At 38.8% G+C, this 18,204-nt stretch overlaps 1 protein-coding gene across 12 annotated transcripts in view; it reads right to left on the bottom strand.

Annotated features, from left to right (window-relative positions):
- Window positions 1-5,044: 5,044 nt before the first annotated feature.
- Window positions 5,045-18,204, bottom strand: part of LOC121285315 (fibroblast activation protein, alpha) — a 112,223-nt gene continuing 99,063 nt past the window's right edge. For all 12 annotated transcript variants that reach the window (XM_041201773.1, XM_041201774.1, XM_041201776.1 and 9 more), the window contains 4 exons: window positions 14,221-14,285; window positions 11,042-11,114; window positions 10,624-10,697; window positions 5,045-5,551 (listed from right to left, as the gene is read on the bottom strand). In XM_041201773.1, the coding sequence (XP_041057707.1) occupies window positions 5,450-5,551; window positions 10,624-10,697; window positions 11,042-11,114; window positions 14,221-14,285 (314 nt within the window). In that variant the 3' untranslated portion in view covers window positions 5,045-5,449. The remainder of the gene's footprint in view (window positions 5,552-10,623; window positions 10,698-11,041; window positions 11,115-14,220; window positions 14,286-18,204) is intronic.

The raw sequence follows: 18,204 nt of genomic DNA, 5'->3' as shown, positions 1-18,204 counted from the left end.
TCTCCTCTATCTGAAAAGATCCAATAATGAGAAAGATAATGACTGCTATCCCATTACAACTATGAATAAGCAATTAGAAACAGGAACGAAGAACTGTATTAGACCATTCAGTCCCCAGATTCACCAGTTAATTAGATCATGACAGACCTGATTCTTAGTTCCAGCTACCCAAGTTGATTTGGTAATCCTTAATCACCATACCTAACAGATCAATTTCAGTTTTGAAATTTTCAATTGACCTGATCTGAACTGCTTTTTTGGCGACGTTTTGTAAGAGGTGCTTTCTAAATGTCCTAGCTCTAACTTTAAGATTATGCTTACTCGTTTGCAAATCTGCCATCGGTGGAAATAGTTTTTCTTCATCCACACCATCAACTCTTATGATCATCTTAAACAACTCAATTTTCCATACAGAAGAGAATACAAGCTTAGCCTCTGCAACTTGTATCACAATTGTAGTATAATGATCTGGCACGTGTAAGGTTAACACGAGGCTGAATACAATACAATCCACACAGTGATGTAAGAGAATACATGATCCACACCCAGGGGTCAGTCTAGGGTTGGATAGAGCTGTGTGTACAAGCAAGCACAGAGACAGATCCTAGCTTGGACCCTTTAATGTATATTTTAAAAATAGTTCTTTTAGTTAATAAATACATAGTTAACCTACTTAAGACTATGGAGACTTCATTAAGACCTACCAAACAGTTTACAATAAGGAAAAACAAGAACTAACAAGAACACTGGAATGTCACTCACAGAAAGTAGAACACATGAAAGAGGGCTTGAAATGTTTAAATGATGAACTTGTAGAAACAAATTCAATAAAAATGGATCTTAAATTAAAACTTTATGAACTTCAAGCATCAGAAATCTCTAGTAAGCATCATGCAAAAAGCCGGAAACAGGAGAAGGAATTGCTGATGAATCAGGAAAGTTGCTTCAAAGCAGAATTCACAACCAAAACAGATGAACTTCTTAAACTTCAGTCCAATCTGAACATGAACGTTGAGATGCACGGTGTGGAAGAGCAAATCCAGACTTTAAAAGCAAAAAAGGTGAGTTCTACAGAACAGATGAAGATCTAATAAATGAATTGAAAGAGCCTAAGGAGCAGACTGTGAGCATGGAAGAAAGATTCCGAAAAGAACTGAATGCTCAGGTGAAGTTGTTAAACTTACAAAAGAGCTCCACAGATAATTCTGAAACAAAAACAACTCAACTTAGAGTTGTTGCTGACCTGAATGAAAAGATTCATAAGCTCAAAAAACTACTGGAAAAGAAGTAATCAAATGTTTGGCTAAAATTGTGACACAAGTGGAATCAAAGTTCCATTGTTGAAATGTGAACTTCTATATGTGTTGCAGAGAGTTGCGCAATGAAAGAAGAGGAAGAACGCTATGGGAATGAGCACAGCGTTTGTCCACCCTGGAAAAGCACGAGATAAATCAACAACTGCCTATTGCCACAACTGCTGAATTGACAAAGAGTGGTTCAATACTAATGAATGGAAAAAGAGGATGAAAAGATACCCAGATGCCAGGACAACTTCCAAATTAACAAAGTTTACCTGCAAGACAGAGCCTACCACTCCTCCAACAGTAGTGCGAATGAGATATGGAAGGATTATAAGGCCTCCAGATTGCCTGAACCTATGAACTCAGTGATTTGAAGGGGGGAGATGGGGTGGTAATAACAATGGGGTAAACTAGAATAACTTGAAAAGCATTTGGGGAAGTGCAGTATAAGGGTGTGGTGCATATAGGGTTAATGTGGGATTGAGTACAGCACCACCCACGCAGTGATGTAAGGGAGCACATGACCTGCATCGAGGTGTCAGTCTAGGTTTGGACAGAGCTGTCTGTACAAGTAAGCATGGAATCAGCTCCTAGCTTGAACCCTTTATTGTATGTATGTACATAGTTCTTGTAGTTAATAAGTACATACAGTTAACCTATTTAAGACTATGTAGACTTCATTAAGACCTACAGAACAGTATCCAACACCCTACAACAATAATGTAATCCTCTTGGCCTCATTGAGATCAATAATAATATCCTTAAAATGGTTTCTCATTTTGTACATATCTTAGGCAATATCTCAACCCAGCCCCTCCTTAACGATGAACCTCTGGTTCCGCAGTGCCATATAACTCCTGTACTCACAGTTAAAAGCTGCTAAGATGAATAATTTTGCATAAAGAATGAGTTTTCATATTTTGGTGTTTATTATCAAGGAAACAATTTACATAAATTTGAACGTGTTCTTAAATCAACATTTTTCATTATTGAAATGATTTAAAATGGTGTAAAATCTGATAAAATGTTTACAAACAGGTGTAAATAAAAACATTATGATTAAACAGAACTGCAAATAGAAGTAAATTAAAGAATGCATATAAATTGACAAGCAATATTTTATATGTTCAGTTTCGAAGTGGTGAATACAGTAGTAAGCAAGTTGGCCATTTATACACAAGTAAGTTTTTATATTGGTTACATAAATCAGCACTTAATGTAATTCTTCAACACGTTTATAGTGGAGTACAACTAATCCATTGGTGGTTCCTATTTAGAATGAGCATCATTTAATCTTAAATTAATAAAATAGTATTTATAAGGGCAGATTATGTAAAATTACATCACATAACCTTTTAGGAGTTTCTAATCATCAAATTGTATCAAAGTTCCAACTACAACTTACCATTTGGTCAGTTCTCAGTGCTACAGGGATCCAAGAACCAAAGAAAAATTTCCGAGTGATTGTTGTTATTTTTAATGTAACCCAATGGTTTTTGGGGTGTAGGCAATATGTTTTTACATTTATGATGAACATTCTGTATAAAATTCACATTAAAACATTTCAATTATCACCAGGATATTGCACTGGTGACAATGCATTGCAAGGACCTTTTTTTTTACAAATATTGAGTCCTGTAGGGGGGAGGGTTTCCTGCACAGCCTTTGCATGAATGAAAGAGCCTACGTAATATAACAATAATGGTGCAATATTTTAGTTACAACATGGTGCAACTTGAAACTTAACCTGAGTAAACTACACAATAAGGTCATGTAATTATAGCAAACAGCAGTGAAATATCAGATTTATCCCCATTACATTGAGCACACGGTTCTGAAATGTGAAACTATCACGAATACATACATATATTAAAATCAGTCAAATTAATTCCCAAGAGTAGAATTTGTGATCTGATTGGTTAGCTATCAGATACCAATTGCTGGTAGGGTGCAGTAATTTCAAATCAGTACCTCAGACATTTTGAGTTATAAATTACTAGCCCAGACATTATTGTTGGAGATATTGGAGTTGAAGCAGAACACATTTGTACAACATACCTCCATCTGCTATTTTCATAGAGATGTTAACAGATTTATTTTAAATGGTTTAGTACCACTGATAAAATAACAGATAGAGGAATGTGATAGGAATATGTCAAGCATATGTGTCCTAATATTACTAACAGTAAAACCTAGGCTATAATGTGTTAGTGTGTATTTTGCACTTTAATTAATTGCCTCAATCTTAATATATGATTAAACAAGTTTCAAATCAATGTAGGATAATGATTATATTATGTAAACATCCTAGTTCTGTATTGAAATTGTGGCACCTCGAGTTTAATGTGAACAATTATGCGCTATTTCATGCTTTGATAGGCTCTATTCCATACTCCAGAAAACAAACAGTATGGTCCCAGAATGGAGCTCTTGTAAAAAACACATCAAGGAAAACTAAACAATAATAAAAACCGCAGCCCTAAAAATTGACAGCCATGTTAGAATAATCTCACCATAGGTTCCGTTAATGTTCACTGAAAAAGCCAGGACAAGCCAAGACGTGGTCATGTTGCTACCAAACTTTTCCCAGAGTTTCCTCTATGGCCTATTGAATTCCAAATGTACTCATTGCCACAAGAAAATGGATAGGGTTTGTGGGGTCTATAGCTTTGAGTGGTTAAGTGAGATGCATATGGTTAGATCAGATGATGAGCATGAAGGTGGGGTCCGCCAGGGAGTTCAAGTTGGGATTGGGATCTGAATCCCCAGAGACCAAGTGGTTTAAAAAAAACGCTACCTTCTTGAGAAGGGGGCTTCCATAACATTTTTCTGGAGAGGACAACTCCCCGCAAGTCATCACCCTGTGCCAGACTTTCCAATTTACTGCATGCTAAAGATGCACACTAGTGGGCTCAGGAGCTTGCCATAGCTAATTAGGAAAACAACCCTAATCCTGGAGAGCAGAAGCAATTTCCAGAAAGTACAAGCCCAGTGCAAGTGCTGAAACAATTTTTGAGGCTAAAATGTTTTGTGGAGATTCCCTGCCTATACGGCTGTTAAATGGTTTAACATTAATATTACCAGATGACATAAATGACATGAAGTTCCACGAAAATTTAAAGGCAAACTGAGACCTGGAACACACTACCTGAAAGGCTGATGAAATCAGATTCCATAGAAACTTTCAAAGGGCAACTGGACATGTACTTGAAGAGGACTAATTTGTAGGGTTATGAGGAAAAGCTGGGGAGCGGGACTAATTTGTATAGCTCTTTTTAAGAGCCAGCATAACCATAATGTGCTGAATAGTCTCATTTTATGCTGGAAAATTCAATGATTCTGGGAGTAGCAGCAAGTGATGCCATGTGGGATAGGACACAAATGGCCCCTTTTTTCAAAACCTATAGCTGAAATTACACCAAATGTGAACGTAGTGTAACCAGCATTTAGTATGACAAGAGGCAATTTTTCTTTTTCTTCTAATTATCCTTCATGCCTTCCAAGGGCAAATTAACCAATCTGAAAGTGGGTGACTTTTCAATAGGACATGGATCAGAGAAGTACAACAGTGAGCACTGATTTTCTGACCTGTATGTTCATTGAGCACAGCTCCCTGCTGGGGGAGGAGGATCAATTCATTTATTCTCCAATGCAACTTCAAAACATCAGTTACAAGCTAATTCCTGTTCAGAAATATCAACTGTGACAGATTGTTTTGCAAATAATGGTAAGTTACAAAGAAATTAAGCTTGCACAAGGCAAAATAGTCATTTATTGATGTGCAATGTTACATAATCACAGAAATGTTACAGCGCAGAAGGAGGCCATTTGGCCCTTTGTGTCTGCACTGGCCCCTCGGTTGTTCAATTTTATTTCATTCTTAATGAGACCTGCAATTTCCCCATCATGTTTACAGAGATCCAAAGTGCAGTGTTTGTTTGAAATAAGTCATATTGCCAATTGGAATGTGTACAAACACTGCAAGTAATATACGAATATCCTCAGATATTGAGGCTTATTTATTATTTTGGAGAGAACAAAATAAAATACATTTTAAATACCCGGGTTGTTACATTTTATCAATACAAATGCTTGAAATAATAGCTTGCTATAATGTATTTTTTGTTCACTTTAAAATATTTTCTGCCTTAATGATTGAGATTAAAACATTGTTTTAGAAAATGTGACATGTGGATGTACAAATGACTGTAGGCAGAACCGGTTAGACCATGGTCCTTATCTGTATACCACTGAAATATAAAGGAAAAAGAAAATCAGCATTTATTTTGTTTAGAGATTATAACTGATCTTTTAAAATCCTCCCAACAATCAACTGCATACAATACTGGCTTTTTTGTTAACCATTCTGAAATTATTCCAAATTGTCAGCATTTTTTCATGTCATAGCCTTTCCTGTTTAAAGTTGCTGATATCCATACATGCTTTTAGCTAAAATATTTCCTTTGTAATCTTGTTTAATGCTTAGTCTCAAATCTAAAACATTTTAATAATCAATATTTATCTTTGATATTTGAGGGGCTGGATTGGTCCATTTTGATACTCTTGCTTGAGAATTGCATGCTGAAATATGAACTTATTCCCTCATTACCTCTAACCTACTCTCCCTTCAAGTTTGGCTTGTGGCTTAGTGTATGGCATTGAAAGAGTTAACTCTCTTATATTTATCAAAATAATTACATTGATTGATTAGTATTTCCTCTACACGTTCCATTCTGATATCCTGGTGAAATATTAATTGTCCTCCGCAGTCACTCCTAACAATACCGTACTAATTTTTGAACCACTTTGGAACATAGGAGCAGGAGCAGGAAATTCAGCCCCTCAAGCCTCTGCCATTTAATGGCTGATCTATATATTTAAGTACCTCAACATGCCATGGCTCCACATGCTTTTATCCTGTCTTGTCTAGCAAAAATCTGATTGAGCTTAGATTTAAAAAAAGATTAATTCAGCTAGTATCTATACTACTTTTTGTGGATCAGAGTTCTGCAATTCTACCTCCCTTTGCATGAAAAAGTGTTTTCTAACTTCTTTCTTGAGGGCATGGCTCTGATTTTAAGGTTATGCCCCCTTGTCCTAGATTCCCCCACCTACTTAAAAAGTTTCTATCTACCCTCTCAATTCCTTTCAAAATCCTGAAAACCTCATCGAAATCAAATTAGGCTTAGTCTTCTATAGCCTAGGCCCTGCCATCATTCTAAGGTTTATACTGTTCTTTGTAAAGTGTGATGCCTAGAACTGTACACAGTCCTCCAGTGCTTTGTATAGCTGGTACAAAATTTCCGTTTCTTTTTCTAGCCCTCTAATTATACAGGCTATCATTTTGTAAGCCACTTTGAGTATTTTTCGTACCTTACTGCTATATTTTAGTGATTTGCGTACATGATATCTTTGAATCACAATTGTTTCTAGCTTTTCACTATTTAAATAATACATGAATCTATCCTTTTGTGCTCCAAAATGAATGACCTCACACTTACCTGCATTGAAGTCCAACTGCAACAGTTTCACCCACTCACTTAATCTAGCAATGTTCCTTGTAATGTTCCCATCTACAGTACTTACTATATCACCAATCATTGTATCATTGGCCATTGGTGGTGGCATAGTGGTGTTGTCACTGGGCTAGTATTCCAGAGACCCAGGGTAATGCTCTGGGGATCTGAGTTCAAATCCTACCATATCAGGTGGTGAAATTTGACTTCAGTAAAAATCTGGAATTAAAATGACCATGAAACCTTTGCTGATTCCATTTGTTATCCTTACCTGGTCTGGACTACATGTGAGTCCAGACACACAGAAATGTGGTTGACTCTTAAAAATGCCCTCTGAAACGGCCTAGTTGTCACCACCACCTTCTCAACCCCAACTAGGGATGGGCAATAAATGCCAGCCAGTGAAGCTTACATCCCTTCAATTCCATGAATGTTAATAACAACAATATGCTCTGAGATAGTTATTCAAGGGTAATCAATATCTTTCTATATAGATTCACCAGTCTCTTTCCCTGCACTGCCACCATAACTTTGGCAGAGGTTTAGTGAACACCCTGTCTGCAAACATAAATGGGGATTCCATTGAACTCCTACTAAAGTCAGCAGATTGGGAGAAGCTCGGAGGAAAATCTCAGTAATTGATTCTATACTAATGAACAAGGTCTTGCTGGAATGGAACATCTTGCTTGAGTAGAGCTTGTCATGTTAGACATTTTTTTCTGCACCGCTCAACTCAAAATTATTTTGCTCTGTAAGTTGCTGGAGTTTCGTGGTGAGGCAAAATGTGTATCTGGCACATCAACGATTACCAGGACCAACAATGTATTTCCTTTAAAGAGATTTAAGAAATGAGAAGGCAGAGGGATTGATTATGAGGGTGAATTAGAGTCAAATCATATGCAGAAAGAGAAATAAAGTGAGGGAAAGAAAGATTTGATGAAAGGAGAGAGAGAAAAGGCTCATAAAGGAATGGTAAAGCAAACATATTAAAATTTAATTTGACTGATGTCAGGTACATTTAAAAATTGATATTTTTTATGTCTCTAACAATAATTACATGCAGGAATGAGACTGAACTGTTTAAATGGTTCTCATTCTGGGCCAAAGAGATAGATTGGATCTTACATGCTTAATTACCAAACTTGACTTTGTGTGACAAATTTAATGGCCAATTAATATACAAATCCAGCAAGTTTTTAAAAATAATGTGGAAGCTAAGGGAGAGATATCATTTGTACAAAGCAAACAACAGAGCAGTGTAAATCAATGAGCAAGGCTTTTGACAAGGTCCCACATGACAGGTTGGCCAAAAATGTAAAAGCCCTTGAGGTCTAAGAGAGAGTGGCAAATTGGATACAAAACTGGTTTTGTGTCAGGAAGTAAAGAGTTATAACTGATGGGCGTTCTTCCAACTGGAAGGTTGTTGCCAATGGAGTTCCTTCGGGCTCAGTTCCTTGGTGCCTTGCTTTTTCTAGTTTACTTTAATGATTTAGACTCAAATATAGGGGACATGATAAAGAAGTGTGCAGGTGATACAAACATTGTTCATGTGGTTAGTAGTGAGGGGGAAAACTTTAGACGGCAGGAAAATATCAATGTCCTGGTCAGTTGGGATGAAAAGTGAAAAATAGAATTCAATCTGGAGAAATGTGAGGTATTGTATTTTGGGAGGTGCAGCAAGGCAGGGGAATATACAATAAATGGCAGGATAATGAATAGTATGAAGGAACAGGGGGACCAAAATAGACAACCATGGGTCCTTAAGGTAGTAGGATGGGTTGATAAGGTGGTTAAGAAAGCATATGGCATACTTTCTTAGCCAAGACAGGAAGCAGAGAGTAGGAATAAACATGGCATTTTCAAGTTGGCAGGTTCTGACTAGCAGATTGCCTCAAGAATTGGTGCTAGCTCCTCAGCTTTTTACAATCTATATTGATGACTTAGACAAAGAGATCAATCAAGAATAATGTGTCCAAGTTTTTTGATAATACAAAGTTGGGTGGGACTGTAAGCTGTGAGGAGCATGCAAAGAGATATAGACAGGTGAAAAGAGTGGACAACAAGGTGGTAGATGGAGAATAATGTGGAGAAGTGTAAGACTATTCACTTTGGTGGTAAAAACAGAAAAGCAGAATATTTTTTAAAGGCATGAAACTTGTAACTATTGATGTTCAGAAGGACTTGGGTGTACTCATACACGGCACATAGTAAGTTAGAATACAAGTACGGCAAGTAATTAGGAAGGCAGATGCCATGTTGGCTTTATTGCAGAGATTGGAGTACATGAATAAGAAAGTCTTGCTACAATTGTATAGAGCTTTGGTAAGACCACACTGGGAGCACTGTGTGCACATTTGGTCTCCATATTTAAGGAAGGCTGTACTTGCATTGCCGGCGCTGCAGGGATGGTTCACTAGATTGGTTCCTGGGATGAGATTTTTAATTTGATGAGAGGCTAAGTGAACTGGGCCTATTCTCCCTGGGTTTCAAAGAATGAGAGATGATCTCATTGAATCATAGATTCTGAAGGGTCTTGATAGGCTAGACTCATTCAGAGAGACAGTGCAGACACGATGGGTCGAATGGCCTCCTCCTGTGCTGTAACAATTCTGTGATAGCCACAGTGTTTCCCTTAGCTGGGAAATCTAGAAAATTAAGGTACAGTCTCAGGATAAGGGACCAATCATTTAGGACTGAGATGAGGAAATATTTCTTCATTCAAAGGGTTGTGAATCTTTGGAATTTTCTACCCCAGGGTTTGTTGATGCTCCCTTGTTAAGCATCTGCAAACCATGTTTAAGGTTGAGATAGACAGACTTTTTGTCTCTCAGAGAATCAGAATATATGGGGGGTGGGCCGGAAAGTGGAATTAAAGTCATTGAAAATGTGGAATTAAGGTCAATGATCAGCCATTTCAACAGCGGAGCAAGCTCCGAGGTGCTTTACTGGTTTACTCCTATTGCTATTTCTTATGTTTTTATGGAATATGAGAAGGGAGGTTATGCTGAAACTGTATAAAACTAATTATACCACAGCTTGAGTACCACATGCAGTTCTGGTCACCACATTATAGGAAAGGTGCAACTGGACAGGAGTTGATGCAGTGGAAATTTACGAGGAAGTTACCCGGTTTGGAAAATTTTTACTGTGAGGAAAGATTGGATAGGCTGGGGTTATTTTCCTCGGAACAGAGGATATTAAGGGTGACTTAACTGAGGTGTTTAAAGTTGTGAAGAGCCTTGGTAGAGCAAACAGGGGTGAGCTATTTGCCTTAGCAGAAGATTAAAAACCTAGGGGAAATAGAGTTAAGTAATTGATAGAAAGTTTAGAGGAGAGATGAGGAAACAATTTTTCATCCAGAGAGGATAAGGACTTTTAACTCACTATCTGAAAGGGTGATAGAGGCAGAAACTCTCGCTGTATTTCAAAAGTACTCGGACATCTAATTGAAAAACAGTGATCTGCAGGGCTATGGATCTAGTGCACAAAGGTTGGATTAAGCTGGGCAAGTCTTTGGCAACTGATGAGCCGAATGGCCTCTTTCTGTATTATAAATTTTCTATGATTTATATGAAGTTCTGGAAATTCACAACTCACTGCATCTCTCTTACCCCCTGAAATTGTTGGCCAATTTGTCCATTAAAAAAGATGGGCAATATTAACACATCATTACCTTTCCAGCAAGAACCAGCCCAATATATTCTTTCGGTTATATTTCATAGCCTAATACAAATAACTTGTACAAAAAGAATGAGCCACAAAGCAGATAAGGTAACACCTTTTTAAGCCTCTAAGCCTTAACGTACCATTGCTTGGAAGTCTACTTCTTTGTCAACAAGAGCTTTTGAAATCTGTGCTGCTTGCTGGAAATGGACATTATCTGAAAAAGAGTGTAATAGTGAAATTATATTCCAGTCTGCTTGATATGTTAAAGCTAAGGCAAACAAGTTGCATTAGCTGTAAGTGACAATTCCAAATGATACATTCAAAAAATCTGGCACTGAGATCTTTTGGTAAGCATTATAATGCATTAAATTGTACAAATATGCATTTTGTCAATATATGCCGACAATTACTCAAATGTTAAATAGGATGTCTAATGTTTCATAATGAAGTATTATTGCTTGCTCAGTATTTGCTCTGCAGATTGGTTTCCGATCTGCAGTTTAAATATAACTATGATTTACTTAAGCTATTGGATGATTTAGAATCTATCAAGCTCACCATCTGCTGTTCCATGGATGAGGAGGTAATCAACAGAACTGAAGTTTTCAGCTCTTTCCATCACAGTAGAATTCTGGAAAGCAATTTAAAGAATTACAGGAAAACTCCTCAGTTGGAAACTGATGACTAAGCACAAAATATTAAATGATTATAAAGGGCACATGTACAGTAATATATTTTATTTCAGTTGTTTTAAAATTTGAAACAACTTTTTTTTCTTTAATCAAGGATTCAAGAAGTGCTGAATGAAAAGATCCAGATTCATTTCAATATAAACATTTAAAAGGGAGTCAGATGAGTTTATGGTTGTGGCTAATATGCAGCACACATAAGGTAGATGGGATATTGGAAGATGTGCCTTCTTGTCACTGTGGTCGCCTGGTATTTGTTTTAATCGACTTCAGGATTTGACAAGGAACCTCCCAAATGTCTTATCCCTAAATTAGACTAGGGTTTTTTTTTGGGTTTTGCCTCCTCCAGGTGACCTTGGGCCAGACTTCTGTAGAGTTGAAAAAACTCCACAGACCTTTAAAAATGGTGGGTGGGACCCGAATGTGGAAGTCCTGTCCCATTTCTGACACATCCAATTTTTGCCAACAGTGGGGAGGGAGCATGGCGTGATTCACACAGTGGGGATATCCGAACTCAGCAGGGCCATTTTAACTTAGCGCCGAGTTCAAACAGATCCCATTTGGCTGTCGCAAGGGCCTTGACCCACATGTGGTAGTCACAAATTGATAGCATAGACATAAACAGTCATGGAAGGTGGATAAAGTGCGCTTAAATATCATCGTCTGAAGTCATTTTTTGCAATCCCCTGCTTTTTAAACATGAAAAAACAGGGTGAATCTATCAGCGAGAGTTTAAAAAAAAATCCCTCTGCTGGACTGCTTTGATAAACAGGCAATCTAGTGTAGGCTATAAAAACAATTACCATCTTCTCATGCAATTTCAATAGAGCTCTTTTTTGGCATTTTCCCAAGGGCTATTATTATTATGAATGCTTGGCTGAGTTTCAAAAGCTACAATTATCTTAGCAAGCTGTTCTGAGTTCATGGTTTGGTTGACAGTTTAAAAAGAGGCCATTAATAGATTAACTGTCTTTGATTTGGGGTCAGAATAGAAGTTTGTTTTTATTTAATAAGAGATTAACCACTCGAGGGAACTTAAAAACTTTAAAAGGGGGGTTTCTTGAATGGAGGTTTTTTTCACTGTCAAGTGTATATGAGTAAGAGCTGCATTAGATTATTAGAAGTTATTTTTTTCCATCTCCACGTGGCTCCTCAGATCTTTCCATGGAGGATACTGGATGAGCAGCTATGGAGGCGGCATTCAGGTATGAGGGGGCATGGGGGTGAGTTGGCATGGAGGTGGCATGGGGGGATATGAGGGGGCATGGGGTGGGTGGGAAGCATGAGTTGGCATAGCAACATAGGAAATCGAAGCAGGAGTAGGATGTTTGGCCTCTCGAGCCTGATCCGCCATTTAACCAGATCCTGGCTGATTTTCTACCTCAGCATAATTTTCTCACACTATCCCCATATGCCTTGATATTTTTAGTATCTAGAAATATATTGATCTCTGTTTTGAATATATTCAATGATAGAGCCTCCACTGCCCTCTGGGGTAGAGAATTGCAAAGATTCACCGTCCTCTGAGTGAAGAAATTCCTCCTAATCTCAGTCCTAAATGGCCTACCTCATATTCTGAAACTGTGTCCCCTGGTTCTAGATCCCCTAACCAGGGGAACTATCCTTCCTGCACCTCCTCTGCTGAGCCCTGTAAGAATTTTCTATCCTTCAATGAGATCTCTCATTCATCTAAACTCTAGAGAATCTAGGCCCCATCTCCTCAATCTCTCCTCATAGGATAATCCCACTAACACATGGATCAGTCTGGTGAACCTTTGTTGCAGTCCCTCTATATAAAGTATATCTTACCTCGGGTAAAGCGACCAAAACTGTGCACAAAACTCCAGGAACAGTCTCACCAAAGCTCTATACAACTGCAGCAAGACATCTTTACTCCTGTATTCAAATCCTCTTGCAATAAAGGCCAACATATCATTTGCCTTCCTAATTACTTGCTGCATGTTAGCTTTCAGCATAGGGGTATGAGGCGGCATGGGCATTGGTGGGGGCATGAGTTGGAAGTTGCATGGGGATGGCATGAGGGTATGAGGGACCGGGGAGAGGTTGGTGGGTGAGAAAGTTTGAGGGGTGTGGGCAAGAAGGTCCAACAGTATCTAAAACAGAACAACTAAATTGAAGTCCCAGAGAATCGAGGCAGGCTTTCTAACCACCCCACCTTGGCACTTGCCTGCTCATGGCCTCTTAGGATCTACTTCTAAGGACCTGGCCCCAACCCAAGCCCAACTCTGCCTCCCCAGAGCGAAAAGTGGGTCTAACAGGGTACTTTAAACCAAGGTGTGTCTGCCTAGTCAAGAAATTTCCCAATTTCAGCTACCTGCCTCAGTAATGAAAATACATGACAGTGTAGGGCATTGGGACAGTGAACGGACCTTGTGGCCTATTGTTGTTCAAAATTTTAAAAATCCAGAGTGAAATTTAGACACTATCTCAACTTATACAATGCAAAATCTGTACTTGTAGGAAGAATATATTTTTAATTGGTTTGAATGAATGCTCTGAAGAGCAGCAAAGGCAACTTGCATTTAGTCATTTTGAAAAGTGGATAAATGAATAGATAACTTGACCTTGGGTCATGTGGATTAACTATCATATCCAATATATGTTATTGCATGAGCACAGATTTTTAAAAAATACTGAACCAGACAAACATGCTAAAATAAAAATTGTTGGTTTCAGAGCAAAATGGAGCTGAAAAAAAAGAGTTCAGCCAATAATGGCAGGAAGGACATAACTAATGTTTGTTTTGGGCTCTTGGGTTGTTTTTCCATTACACCCTATTTGTAATTACATACTTACTGTGCGACACAACTTTGGGGCAAATTTAACCTAACCCACCTGTTGGGAAATTGATGAAATCAGGTACAAAGCTGCTTTTGCACCCCATCTGATTTACTCTATATTGAAGTCAATAGACAGTAATATTGGACAGGGCATAATATTGGCATTCAACATGATTCTGTGGATTTCCAGCTTGGTGAGGAACATTAAAATCATTACCAATATATTTGAAACTTAATTGTAACTTACCTTGTAGAACTGAAGATTGTCATTTTCAGTTGGGTAGCCCATGTAACGCTCTGTGTACATACTATCTATAATGTTCAAGACAGAGTGAATTTTTATTGAATAAATACACAAGAAATATATTCAAACAAATCTGTGAAAACAATTATTCATTGTTTTGTATGAGATTTAAACGAACCATTTCAGTTTCTAAGCTGAGTACTTGTGTGTTATATGTTGTATATCTCCTGCACCTTATTTAAATTATTACAATGGACAGAATTTTGACCTTGGTGGGCATGCGGGCCCCACCGGCTTGGCAGCGGGCGGACAACTGACCCCCGCCACCGAAATGGGGCCCGCCGCCATTTTGAGTGGGTGGGCCAATTAAGGCCCGCCCAGCGGCCTGCCTGACAGGAAGCGCTATGTGCTTCCTGTGCGGGGGTGGGGGGGGGATTCTCCATCTGTCAAAGTGAGCTCTTTCGTGCTTGCGTGTGAAAGAGCACACTGCTCCCTGAGGCAAAGTGCTGTCTCAGGGAGTTTACTGACAGATAAGAAAAGTCAAAAATTAGAGAAATGTTAAAATTATTAACATGTCCCCCTCATGTGACAATGTCACACGAGATGGGACATGTTAATAAAATTGACATAAACTTTATTAAAGTTTTTTAAAATGGAATGAAACCTCATCCTTCCAGGGGTGGATTCCTCTGGGCTAGGTGGCCTCGGAATGAATGTGAGGGTGACAGATGTAGAGACAGGCTGAAGTTATTTTTTTAAAACCCAATAAAATAGAAAAAAAGTCCTTCACCCCACCACACATGCCCCATGCCCCATCCATGCCAACCCAAGCCACTTCATGCACCCCTCCCACCCCATGGCCCCCATACCCTCCATGGCAACCCTTGCCCCTCTACCCAGCCCATAAGCTCTTATACCTCCCATCCAATCTATGATCCTCTATCCACCCCCATGGCCCTTTATAGCCCCCATATCAACAGTGCTAACTCATGCCCCCACCCGACACCCTTTGCTCTAACACCTACCATGCCAACCCACCCAGTGTCCATCATGGACAGACAACAGGAGCCATGCCAAGATTAAATAAAATAAAGTTCTAAGTGTCTCTTATTTATAAAACCCATTCACAACATTTGCATTCCTTCAACTACATAATCCACTGTAAGAAGAAACATTAAATTCAAGTGCTTAATCCATCTCTAGCCTTTTTAGCCTAGATTGGAGACCTCGGTGCTCTGTAAAATCCAGACCTATATGACCTCCTAGTCACCTGTTCCCATTCCTTTTGGATGATGGTTCTTTGGACTTCCTGGGCTCCAAGGTTATATAATCTCTCTCCTCCTGTCCACCCTCATGGCTAGGGCCCACTCGTGAACCTAGGAGCCCTCTCTCTTCCCTGGTGCTCCATTTATGCAGCTTTAAATGTAGTCAGTGTCAGTGCAAGCAGCCAGCAGCACTGAGCAGCTATCCCTGAGCGCAATTCCTCTTTAATAGGGGCGGATTGCCTTTAAGAGGAGTTAGCTGGCTGTACAACCCAAGATCAGTACACACTGCTCAACTCCCTGATGAGCACTCAAACAGCCAGTAGCATGACCAACACTAAAATCTGGTCAATGAGGGGGCAGCACCAAGTTTGTGTGCTGTCTGCCTCAAAGGCAATGGGTACCAGCAAGCCTCAAACTACGATCCCTGTACCTCAAAACAGGTCGTAATGAATGTTTATCCCCTTGAGTTTTTCATTCTCTATTTTTTTCTGGTTGGCCTTTCCAATCGTGGACAATCTTTCTTCTTTTGTCTTTACACAGGAACGTAAGATTGACATTGATGGTTTACAAGGTGACTGTATTGTCCAACTGCAGCAATTCTACTTGAGTTCCTATCTTTCAGTGGAGATTGCTGTCCCAAATCTATTTCTTTGGTGTGACTGCAGACTTCAGATTTTATCACCCTCAGCTGATATATATTTTATGGCATTAAGTAAACTGGACACAATTAAAGCTTTTTTCTTACTATGCTGTACAATGTTAATATGTTCTGCTTTGGGTTCATGCGCATGTAATCAACACATGCTGTTTTGATTATATTTCATGCTGTGCTGTTTCCTTGCTGTCAGGAGCTGCAAACACTCATCTAATAACCATAGACATAAATTGATGTTATCATACGAACACTTAATGAGCTTGAAAACAAATTCCTCTCTCCATTCTAACAAAGGCATTATCCATTTATTTTAAATAGTGCTCCTATTAAAATTGTTGAGTAATGTGATACAAGCATTGCAATTTACATATATCACCAACAGTAACTTTTAGTTATTATTTAGTTGTACTGTTAACTCAGACATTGACTTTATTTGTTGGGGGGATTATTTTGGACAGAGGTGCTAAATGGGTGCAGTGGGTGTTTTAAATGTGGATTTAGCACACAATTTTGGTCCTAAGTGCTCATTACCATAATTTAAACTTGCTGGGAGGTGCTAAAGAGACACTTGCAAGTTTAGCATTGAAGTGCTGATTGGACGTTATTTTCATGGAGCTGTGCATGTGGCCACTTTGCACCCACTTTCACTGAAGATGTGGGGTGCCCTGGCTGGTACACAGCGGCACATTGCAGGATAGCTCAGGGACTGAGGGGGAGAGCATACAGGTTCTCAGATACGGCACCAGAGGTCCTGATGTAGGAAGTCCAGGAGGAAAGAATTTCTGTACCTGAATAGGGAGAACAGGTTGTGTGATGGGGGGGTGGGGAGGGGGGTGCTCCTGTGCTCCTACTGCTAATCTTGCTGTGCCTGGTCACCAGTCTTCCCCCCATTCCTGATCCAGAAAAAGTAAGATCCCTAAGCAAGAAGCCCATGACCAAGCATTCTCTTTCTCCTGGTGACTCACATAAGGTTCCCAATAAGGTTTTCTTTGGTAAATTCCTCAGAAAAAAATCACAATAAATATTATTTGAGTGTCGGTAAGTCTTCACAATGTATTCCAGAAAGTTTCCTGATGCCTTTCAGAGGACCGGCCACAATGACAATGAAATGATGAGTATCTCTCTTTCAGTACACTTAAAACTGACATCAATGCGATGTTTACTCACAAACAGCTGGCTGCTGTTATGAGCGGGTGTTAGTAGAGCATTAGCCAACAAAATGCCATGCAGTCCCTTGAATGAGTGCTACCAGGCATTTTATGTGGCAATCAGCTATTTAATCAGCCTTCTGGCATCTGTTCCTAGTCTTTATCAAGATGATGTCTTGCACTTAACACGGGCTAAACCTACTTTTTAGCTTAAGACCCCATCATGGACACCTTTTTATTTCTTTAGGACCTAAATTATATGACAAAAATCACCCCTTGAAACAGTTTCAAGCATTTATTGGGCTGCATAACATTTGTTGGTAAAGTATTTATTTTATAGGTGTTTCCTGTTATTGTTGTTTTCTTGTCTATGGTTTATTCAATCCCTCTATCAAAAAGTGAAGAAACAACAGGTTCACCTTTTATATTGTTACATCTTTTCTTTACGTCATTTATCTTGGTGAATATTCCTAGCAGTATTATACCAACCTTATAATCAACATTGATTTTTTTATTATATACCAGAGAAAAAAAACACAAATTTATATATTCATTGCAAAGCATATTTTTGTGTAAACCGACTTATGTAGAATCAGAATTATGAGCATTAAAAATCGCAATGTGAATAAGTCATAGAACATACTAGCAGAGATCTGGCCAAAGCCAAATTAAAATGCTACTTTGTACTGTTTCTAAACATGCAGCAAAATAATTCAACAGTTTGAATAGGATTAAATAATCACTGACAGTAGCTCAGAACTTGCAGTCAAAGAAGCAAAGCAGAGGCGTAAGGAACTGACTGCGTGTAAAACTACATCCATCTCTTTCTCATCAGCTGCAGCAGGAACTTTCTCTCCTGGCTGCAGCATGGACTCATTGGCAAATGGACTGGACAGGCCTAATGGCAAGATGCCTTCCC

This window comes from Carcharodon carcharias, chromosome 12, assembly GCF_017639515.1.
Source record: "Carcharodon carcharias isolate sCarCar2 chromosome 12, sCarCar2.pri, whole genome shotgun sequence".
In the NCBI taxonomy this organism is placed as follows: Eukaryota; Metazoa; Chordata; class Chondrichthyes; order Lamniformes; family Lamnidae; genus Carcharodon; species Carcharodon carcharias.
The sequence above is the reverse complement of the archived record's forward strand: the minus strand, read 5'-3'. Positions and strand labels throughout refer to the sequence as shown.